The sequence below is a fragment of the Eucalyptus grandis genome, chromosome 5 (assembly GCF_016545825.1).
Source record: "Eucalyptus grandis isolate ANBG69807.140 chromosome 5, ASM1654582v1, whole genome shotgun sequence".
NCBI lineage: Eukaryota > Viridiplantae > Streptophyta > Magnoliopsida > Myrtales > Myrtaceae > Eucalyptus > Eucalyptus grandis.
This window is the reverse complement of record NC_052616.1, coordinates 30,389,586-30,400,137: the sequence shown is the minus strand read 5'-3', so window position 1 is coordinate 30,400,137 and position 10,552 is coordinate 30,389,586. Positions and strand designations below refer to the sequence as shown.

Below are 10,552 nucleotides of genomic sequence, written 5' to 3'. Positions count from 1 at the left end.
TTTTCTTTTTGAAAGAGAATCAGAATTTCCTTTCAAATTATCAAAACTTGTTTTCGTGACTTTCAAATTTTTCTTTCCAAGAAACAACTTTGTTCCGAGCTTAGAATTCTCCATTTTTTAGTTTAGAAATCCTTTTAAGAGAGGATTTGAGATTGAGACAAAGTTCATCTATGTATTTAGAGACTTTGACATGGATTTTTAAATTACTAACCTCAATTTCTTTGTCTGAATTTGAATCATAGTCTGTTTCTGATTCTGAGTCTGAGTTGGAATGAGCTATCAGACATATATTGGCATATTCTTCTTCATTTTCCTCACATTCGGTGTCACTCCATGTTTCATCTTTTTGAGAGCCTTTTTGTACTTCTCAATTTTTCCTTTCCTCTTCTTCAACAAGGACAATTTGATCTAATATGCCCATTTTTCTTGCATTCGAAGTATATCACATCTTTGCTGATTTCGTTTATCCTCTATTGATTTTTCTCGAAATTCTACATGCTATGTTTCTTCCAGTTGAATCTTCTTCCTTTCTATTCAGCTTTCTGAATTTCTTGATCATAAGTGCTAGCTCCTTATCGTCAATATCATCATCTGAATGTATCATCAGAATCAATGTTAAACTTTAAAGCAATTGACTTCTTACCTTTAGGATCTTCCTCATCATTGATCTACTCCACTGCGACTGACCGAAGTGTGCCTATTAATTCATCTACCGATAGAGGCATAATCTTTGGAGTCTCTCTAATTGAGGTCTTCATGATTCCACCTTTGAAAGCCCACGCAGCAATTTATTTGACTTTCATTGGTTTTGAGATTGGCTGACCTTGATACGCTAGGCCATTTACAATATCTCGTAAAGTGACTGAGCATATGCTTATAACTTCTCTAGGTTTCATTTCAAAGCTTCATACAGTCCAAGAAGAATATTAATTTTGGTTTCCTTCACACGGTCCAGTCCCTTTCGTAGGTAACATGTAATTTGTCCCAAACTTCTTTGCTATTTCACAAGAAGAAATTTGGTTATATTCAAGGTGAGATAAAGTACAATACAAAGAGTAGATAGATTTTTGCATCAAGAACTTGTCTCTTAGTAATTTCAGCTTGCGTTGTCTCATCGGCATCAACAATTTCTTTCCCTCGTCCGAGGTTGATGTTGCTTTAGGATTAATCCCTTTTTCAACAACATCCCACTCCCAAGAGATCTCTCAATCTCAGAAATGTCTTCATCTTTGTTCTTCCACACATTGTACTCATTTCCATTGAAGCGAGGTCTGGTATTGCTCGACTTTTCAACCCCGAGTCCTAGAAACAAATACTAGCCATAAAAGATCTTTAGCTTAGAAGTAAAACACTTTAATAATTAAGCACACAGACTCGAATACCAATTGTAAGTGCTAGTATGAACACCTAGAGAGGGGTTGAATAGGGTGTGAAGACAATTTTTCGCAAAGAACAAAAGAGAAATATTTTGCTTCAAACTAAGTCTGAAAAACAACAAACTTTGAGCAGTTCATAATTTAGCAGTTAAATAGAACTACGAACAAAATAAAGAAGTTCAGGGAAGAAAATAAGAATACATAATTTATAGTGGTTTGGCTTAGATCAGCCTACGTCTACTCTCCATGCCGATAACCTTCTGTGGGATTCCAAGAATCAAAAGAGAATTTACAATCTTGTGATCTCGACTTCTCAAAGTGAAGAATCTCTACTGCTCTTTCACGAAGTCACACTATGAGTCTTTGGCCTCTTTTGAGTACAATTTAGAGCTTAGTACATAGAATAACAAAAACAGAAGTTTCAAACTTTGGAATTTCTCTTCACGCACTTTGTCGAACAACTAGAGAGTCCACCTTAAATACTCATTCATGTATTCTACGACCATTGGCACTTTCTAAATGAATTCTTCCAATCAACTCATTGGACGAAATCAATCAAGAAGATCTTGAGCCGTTTGAAGATTGTGATGAAAGCCCGTCAATCATATTCGCCCATACAATCAGGATCTTAGTTTTTACATAAGTAGATTATTTCCATTTTTACTTGCTATCCGAAAAGATTTGATATATCGAAATTGATTCCAATAAAGATAATCAATCTCGTAGTGATATTTCCATCCCGTAATGCCATATATAACCTATACCAACCGAACTCTTGAAGTAAGAAAGATAATCTCGCTCCTGGATAAGTTCTCAGTTTCTTTGCTTGTGTTCAGTCCCGAATTTGTCGAGTGGGCAGATTTCGATGTAGAAGACTTTGACACTAAAGCCTCATCTTCGGACTTTGACACGTAAGTCCTGGAATCTCCATAATGGACTTTGGATAGGTTTTGTCAACTTCAAAACATCAAAGGAGTTTTTTCCAACAAAACATACTTAATTAAAAGGACTCAGATGGCCAGGCAAATTCGGGAAGACTTCAAATCAAGACATTTTGTTTTTCAACAACCATATACTAATCTCCTTAGTCTTGTCTTAGAGGACCTTATTAATGTTGAAGCTTGGATTAACAAAAAGAATAGCGAAAGCGGCAAAGAGAGAGTAAGGACAGAGTGTTTATGGTGGCTTAACTACAATTGTGGTTACACGATATGTATTTGTAAGAATGATTAATTATACTCTACGATAAAAAAATGATTACATAAATTTCTTAAAATATATATTGCGTATTAATACTCCCCTTGAATCCAAAGTAGGTGTCACAATTGAGAGATTGGATCTCAATAGCACATGTCACGGACTAGATAGTCCCTTGGCAAGGATGTTGAACAGCCGATCTAGCTAAGACATAAATCACTAGAAGCAACCTGCTATCAAACAAAGTGAAAATGCATCTCAATATGTTTTGTACGAGCATGAAACATGAGATTGAGAGCAAGATAGGTAACGGAGATTAAAAGAACAAAAGTATTTGATTCTTGATCGTAGCTAACAATTGCTGAGATGATTTCCATTATATATAGATATTACGGACGTTACACTTCATAAGGAAACAATATAACAATGGAAAATAATAAATGAAAAGATCATTCTATTACAAAAAGTTGTCCATTCTTTAATTGTAGCATCTCCAAGAATTAGCTTGTGATTTTGATTGGATTTTAATTGATATCTTCATATTTTTCTTCCTTGATTGATAAACCAGGTTTTCACCTCTCAAATCGGGAATAGGGAATCCCGAATTCCCAATTTGCAACATAAGTTTCCAATGCATTTTTAGACAACGATTTTGTGAAGAAATCAACAATTCGATGCACAAATGGAACATACTTAGTCACAAGTGTTCCAAGAGCCACTTTTCTAGCACGTAATGATAATCTAATTCGATATGTTTAGTTATTGCATGGAACAATGGATCAATTGACATATAAAGTGACTAATATTATCACAAAATAATATTGGTGGACTGGAGAGATGAGTACCCAAATCTCAAAAGGAACAATATCCATGTAATCTATGAAGTCAATGCCACACAATACTCTGCCTCAACACTCAAATCGAGCAACCGTTCATTGCTTCAGCACTCCATGATATACAGTTGCTACCCACGAAAGTACAAAATCCAATAGCTGACCTCGTCAAGTCGTTTGCGACAACTTGCTCAATCTACATCGTAAAAAGCATACAAGTCCAAAGTTGACTTGGTCAAGATTTGCATGCCTCGATTTGTTATGCCTTTGACATAACGTAAAGTGTGCTTCACAATTTGAAAATGACTCACTGTAGGTTGATGTATGAATTGACAAACGAAATTGATTGCATATGAAATATTTGGCCTTGTAATTGTGAGATATTGAAGAGCTCCAACGATGCTTTGATATAGCATAGGAACCGAAAATAGTCTTGCATCCATATTAGAATGAGAACTAACAACCATAGGTGTGGGAAATTGGCTTGCAACCCTCCATTTGTGCACGTCTAAGAATTGACAAAGCATATTTTTGCTGGCTAAATAAAGGCAACCGGAAAATATCCTAACCTCCACTCCTAGAAAATAGTAACAACGCCATGTCCATTGCAAACTCGCTACCCAATGTAAAGATGAACCTATCAAGCAATTTTTTTGGATCATCACTATAACTATCATGTCATCTACATATAAAAGCAGAGCTCGAAAGCCATGATTTGATTTTTTTAATAAACAATGAAGGATCTGGCAATGTTGCAAAAGAAACTGATGCCAAAAGAAATGAGCTGAAATGATCGAACCATCCTCTGGGTGCTTGCTTAAAGCCATACAAAGCTCCTCCAGTTTGCAAACTTATGACGCATAATTTTTATCTTCAAACCTGGTGGTTGCTCCATATAAATAGATTGTGATAGAAAACCATGTAAGAAGGTATTTTTAACATCTAATTGTTTTACAAGCCAACCTTTTAACAGTAGCAATGGTGAGAATCGTTTTATACTTCCTAATTGAATAACTAGCAAGAAAGTCTCAAGGGAAATCTAATCTTGCTACTTGAGTATGTCCCTAGTGACCAATCTTGCTTTTAATCTTCGACATACCATCAACCTTTTTTTTTTTTAACTTAGACTTAAAAACCCATCCACATCCCACAATATTAGTATTTGAAAGGAGTGACAGCACGTGGATTTCTAAGTCAAAGACTGCGGCCGGCCAAGATGCACTTGGCTCTAATACAAGGACATACATAAGGGATTATTCGTCGATTTAAGGGGCTATTCCAAGTACTACAACGAGTCAGAAGGTCACATACAAGCTGGGAATTGCCACCGAAACTAAAGGTACACCCGCATTCCACATTCTTATGCTTAAGCCTTTCCATGTAGACGAGGAAGATCCGAACTGAGGTGAATCACAACAGGTACCACTTGGGGCAAAAACATCATATGATCGAGATGTTGAGTGCCTAAGCGTGAGTATTTGGTCCAATGAAAGGGTCTTTCGAGAGTGAAGCAAGATCCCTATTGAAGCTCTTTGGCAATTCAAGAAGCATATCGATGCCTTTGATGTCGAAGATGTGATGAGAGCATCACCAATTAGGTGGGAGAGAATGTCATGGCCCAATGAATCAAGATGTTCTAGAGTTTTTTTGGCCGTGATCAATCCATGAACAAGTAACCCTCAACCTATCTCCTAAAGTCCTAAGGTTTTTCAAAGTATTCTACAATATTCCTGAGAGCAAGTGATACAGTACTGTATATCTATGTAATAAATGCGAGTAACTGGTAGTTGACCAGATCTCATTTCCACCACTAGAGATTAAAAATGAGATCTGGCGCGCTACGATTCGCTCTTATACTTGTATATATAGGAATCTCTCATCTCCCTCATTTATATTATCTTATTCATTTCTTTCTAGAGTTTATCTATCTATGATCCTTGTGAGTCAAGTGTGAGTAAAGCTTATTAAGGAAAAATTCTAAGACCGCGACAAATTAGAAAACGCTTAAATTAATCGACGCTGACACTTGCGTGGGATCCTACTCCATATATAGTATGGATCTCACTGAATTTAGCAGCTTCCCAAATCGAAGATTGGTACCAGCATGCAGCTGTCGCACTTAATACCGTTAATACTGTCAAAAATAAATAGCTCTTCAAATGCTGTCACTGAACCTATTGCGCCAGCATGCAGGTGGGTGCTTAATTACAATCGCCAAACACACCTATCCTGCAGCAAACCGAGGGCAGGTGGCCTGGCAAATTGGGGGAGGGGCTTCAAAATCAGGACGTTGTTGTTTTCCAGCACCCCACAACTGATCTTCTCAATCAGCGTCTCAAGGGGACCTTCATTAGACCTCGTGTTTCTAGGCGCGCTTAGTCAAAAGCTTGACTTGCGGTGGGGGCATCGTTTGTGGATGAAGTGATGGAAGGGCTGTTCACTTGACCAACCCTGGTGAGAAGCTAAGCCTGTCCACCGAGACCACGCGCGTGAAGTTGAAAATAGCTGCGTTCGACGAGAGGGGAAGTGGTGGGTTTACCAGCAAGTGGCTGGCGAATATCGACAATCTCGGAGCAGGCAAAGTTCAGTGCACCGACGAGTCGCCGGTCACATCTAAGCTACGCATACAAAAGTGGCTCTCGCCTCCCTATTTGCTCCTCCAGAGACAGACGAAATTTTCCTTGTCCACATCTGCAGGAAAATGAGCCTTTTTTTTCCTTATTAAAATGGAAAATGGTAAGGTCTCGGAAAGGCAAGCAAAGACTTTTCTTACACAGAATAATGAAATAATACAAATTGTCATCTGTCTCTTACGAATTTTATTTCCCTTCCAGAAATAACAAAAGAAAACTTTTTAATACCACAGAAAAATTGAAAAACTGAAATAAATTTAATTTTGGAGAAACACATTAGGCTTGTCGATCATGACTTGATGCCTTGCAAGGAAAACTGTATATGTAAGGTAAGGGGGCTTATTCGCAAAGGATTTATCCCGAATTATAGGCTATGCATTTTCCTTCTCTCTCAACTTACTGAGTTTCTCATAGGAGGACCAATTCAGGTCCTAAACCTGGACGCCTTGACCACAATGTTTTAAATACACGATTAAGATCAAGATAGAACAAAATTCAAATAAAAGCATGATGAGCGTTCAAGATAATTGAACACTTATGCATACAATTAGAGGAGATGTATATAATTTCAATAGTGGAAAATCAAAAAGATCCAGAGTATCAATTAGATATTTTTCAATTATTTTTAACAAAAAACAAGAAAGGATTCATTGATCCTGACATGATGTTTCTGTCAAAATAATTGCACGGATAACATCAACGTCAAAGAATTTTCCTCCTCCGTCTAAATCTAAACTTCAAATCAGACTATATATTTGCAGTGTCACCTCCTCACATCGAACTAATCAACTTCAAACACCAAAAAATTTCTGTGGATCCTAAAAGCATGAAGCAGCAATGCCACTTCGTTCTCGTGCACGGCGTATGCCACGGCGCGTGGTGCTGGTTCCATGTCAAGCACCGGCTAGAGTCGGCCGGCCACCGCATCACACCGCTGAACCTCGCCGGTGCAGGCACCAGCACGAAGTCCATCTACGATGTCCACTCATTCCGTGAGTACAACGAGCCGCTCTTGGAGTTCATGGCCTCGCTGGAGCCATCCGAGAAGGTGATCCTTGTGGGACACAGCTTGGGCGGCATGAGCTTGGCTCTCATCGCCGACAAGTTCCCGAGAAGATCTCAGCCGCTGTTTTCCTGACAGCACTAATGCCGGACACCACGCACCAGCCGTCTCTTGTGTTAAAACAGGTGACTTAATCAAGTTTCTTGTTCATTTTAATTAAAGCTTTTTTTCGCCATAACAAGCTTCCATATATTTGCACTTACAACATTCAATGGAACTTTTTAAAATTGGAATTAATTGTTATTAGTATGCATATTAAAAACCAAAAGCATGAGGAAATATTTTCTTCTCTATTCTATTACATAGAGGAAAGAAGGCTCTTAATTTCTAGACAACCGCAGCATCTTTTCTTTATAATTTTTGTTTTTCTTTTGCAAATTCCATATATATGTCCAACGACCAAACTAATTTAAAAATTACTCTAACATTTAAATTAGGACCTAATAATAAGAAATTTAAAGAGAATATCTTGTATCATCTCTAGATAATTTAATGGATTTGTGAGTTTTGAGAAAGCAAATTCGGAATTATTTTTGTTCGCTGTCACAATTTTCAGTTCCGTTCGAGCATTCCGGAGCAAGAGTGGCTGGACACTCAATTCAAAACCTTTGGAAAGCCAGAAAAGCTGTTGACTTCCTTCTTATTCGGGCCCGAATTCCTGGCGGCTCGGGTCTACCAGTTATCTCCCAAGGAGGTGTGCTTACTGCTTACTTACCTTTTTCCTAATTTAAGAATAATCATTTCATGTGATTCGACCTTTTTTTCTGGAATCCTATGTGTGCTATAACAATTGGGTGATGAATATTTGTCTGACGTGGCCACTTGGAGTATTTTCCAATTCTTTTTTAATTCATGTGGCCTTCTCAAAAAAGCAAAATCTACTAATTATTGTTTCCTTCTCAAATTTAGCAACTTTATTTTTACATGACACGAAATTACTCTTTCAAATAGTTGGGCTGCTTGATGGTTAATAGAGCATCAATGACAAATGTACAAACTGTCTCTAATGATAAATTTACTTGCTAAGGGTATAAATTGTGTATGTGCTATTGACTAAATTCTGATCCTATGTCCTTTTCACTTGACTGATGTATAGAACATAAGTAAATACAAATATCTTCTTTTTTTTTTGGTAAAGAGTAAATACAAATATCCATCTTAATAAACATGCATAGTTGATAGTTACGTAACATGTTGATGTGGTGCCACTGATCTTTTAAATGTATTGATTCATTTTAATTTTTCAAAAATGTGATTGTTATCATGAGTAGGATCTAGAGCTTGCTAAGATCATGATGAGGCCGGGGTCGCTCTTCATAGAAGACCTGGCTACGGCGGACAAGTTCACGGGCGAAGGGTATGGCTCGATCGTGCGGGTGTACGTCGTGTGCAAGCAGGACCTCGTGATCCCGGAGGAGTTCCAACGGCGGATGATGAAGAACGGCGGGGCTCAGCACGTGATGGAGATCGACGGTGCAGATCACATGCCCATGTTCTCCGAGCCCCAGAAGCTGTGCGATTGCCTCCTCGAAGTGGCGGCCAAATATGCCTGAAGTGCTGTTTCTTTTCCTTATCTGATGACTTGCATTGTTAGTCCTAAAACGGTGACGCCTCTGCAAGCTTTATGCAAGTAAATGTTGGTTGAATATGCTACTTGGCCTTTAATTAATAGCTTTAGATAAATCTGGGGTAATTCTTCTAGACTATATGTCTAGTATATGATTATGTTTTGTGATGTTAAGATCACTTGTCAAGATGATTTTATTGTTTACTTCTAATTTGAGTAACTCTCTAATTCGTGGATGTTGGGTTAAACTTCGCATGCATGACCACAAAAATATAAGAGTATCATTGAATTAATTTTGTGGATGGAAGAGTTATTTTTTAAAGTTTTTTTTTTTTTGTCGGTTCTACTTTACTCTTACTTTAACTCTCACTCTCAAACTTTTGTCTTACCTCCTTGCAAGGCATGGTAGTCAAACCCACACTTAAAACTAAATTATCTCCATCACAATCCCCGAGAAAATTAGGAATTCGAACCCTTCACCTCTACTTTCTATATTGGGGGTGGAACTGGTGACAAAACCACAGTGATTTTGAAAGTAATTAACCCATCGGGCATCATGGCAAGTATTGAAGCTCAAAATGAGGACCGCAAACTTCACCGGAGTTAAGGAATTTGGATTTGCACTCCGATTGATCCTCCAATGCTTTAGTTCAGAGACAAAGAGTTAAGCTTGTGCAGTAATTTGAGAAAATAAGGGTGATTCGATAACATTTCTGTTCCAAGAAATATTTCTTCTCGTAACTAGTGTTTTTTTTTTCTATTTCTATTCCTTAAAACAATTTTTGAGTAAAATAATGCACTAGGTAAATATACAATTTTTTTATTCCTGGAATAAAAAAATAATAGAAATACATTTGAAACAACCCACAAATTTTTTTGTACCATAGAATTTCTTTTAATATTTTGATACTTTTTAGATTTTCTTTTTTTTTTTGTTTCTTTTTTTCCACTCTCCTTTCTCCTCCTCTAGCTAGTGACGACGACCGGCGGGTGGGTGACGATCGACAATGATCGGCGGTCGATGAGCGACAACCAGTGTGGTGGCTAGCAATGATCGGCAATGACCAACGACGGCGAGCAGCGAGTCTCCACCAACCAATTAAAAGAGGAAGAAGAAGAAAAGAAAAAAAAAGACTTATTTCTAAAAATTGTTTTTGATAACAAAAATTTACTTTTTTTTTTTTACTTCTTATTTTTGTTCTAAATCTATTCCATGCGCACTTTTCTATTATGAAAAAAATAGAAAATTAACTAATGTTATTAAATGGATTTTTATTTTTTATATTTTAGAGAACAAAAGAATAAAAATAATAATAATAAACCAGAACATTATCACCTAGGGCCGAGGTTGCCGAAACCCCTTATTAGTGCGTGGTGGTTACTATGTAAAGGTAACTCTACTATCGGGTTATCAAGTGATGATAAGATAGGTGGTGGCCTTTAAGGGACAACTGCATTAGACGGCTTGACAACCTTTCCCCACAATGGAATGGTCCAAAGGTGGTGCCTTGTCGGGCAATTCTTATTGGAAAACTTCCAATCCAACAATTTTAAGGATTTATTTTGTTCAACAATGGAGTCGAAACAATCAAAGTCATGAATCAAGACATGATCAAACTGGACTAGTTCAATGGGAACAACTTTGCTCACTGGAGGGACAAAATAATGTTCTTACTCACTACTCTTAAGATTTCCTACATAATGGATCATAATTTGGCGCCTATAGAAGATCTAAAGCCTACTACCGAAGGAGAACAACCAAGTGTGGAAGCCATTGAGATGGTTAATAAAGAGAAGAAGAAACATGCAGAGGACGAATTACTTTGTCGATGACACATTCAAAATACATTGTCTCGATCATCCGTATGACTTATTCACCGAAA

The 10,552-nt window shown here is 37.4% G+C and overlaps 1 protein-coding gene across 1 annotated transcript; it reads left to right on the top strand.

Moving 5' to 3' along the window:
* Positions 1–6,811: 6,811 nt before the first annotated feature.
* Positions 6,812–8,875, top strand: LOC104418624 (salicylic acid-binding protein 2). Its single transcript, XM_010030010.3, is given in 4 exon segments — positions 6,812–7,148; positions 7,151–7,227; positions 7,659–7,796; positions 8,374–8,875. Coding segments are annotated over 4 exon segments (780 nt in total). The 5' UTR covers positions 6,812–6,865; the 3' UTR covers positions 8,656–8,875.
* Positions 8,876–10,552: the final 1,677 nt, after the last annotated feature.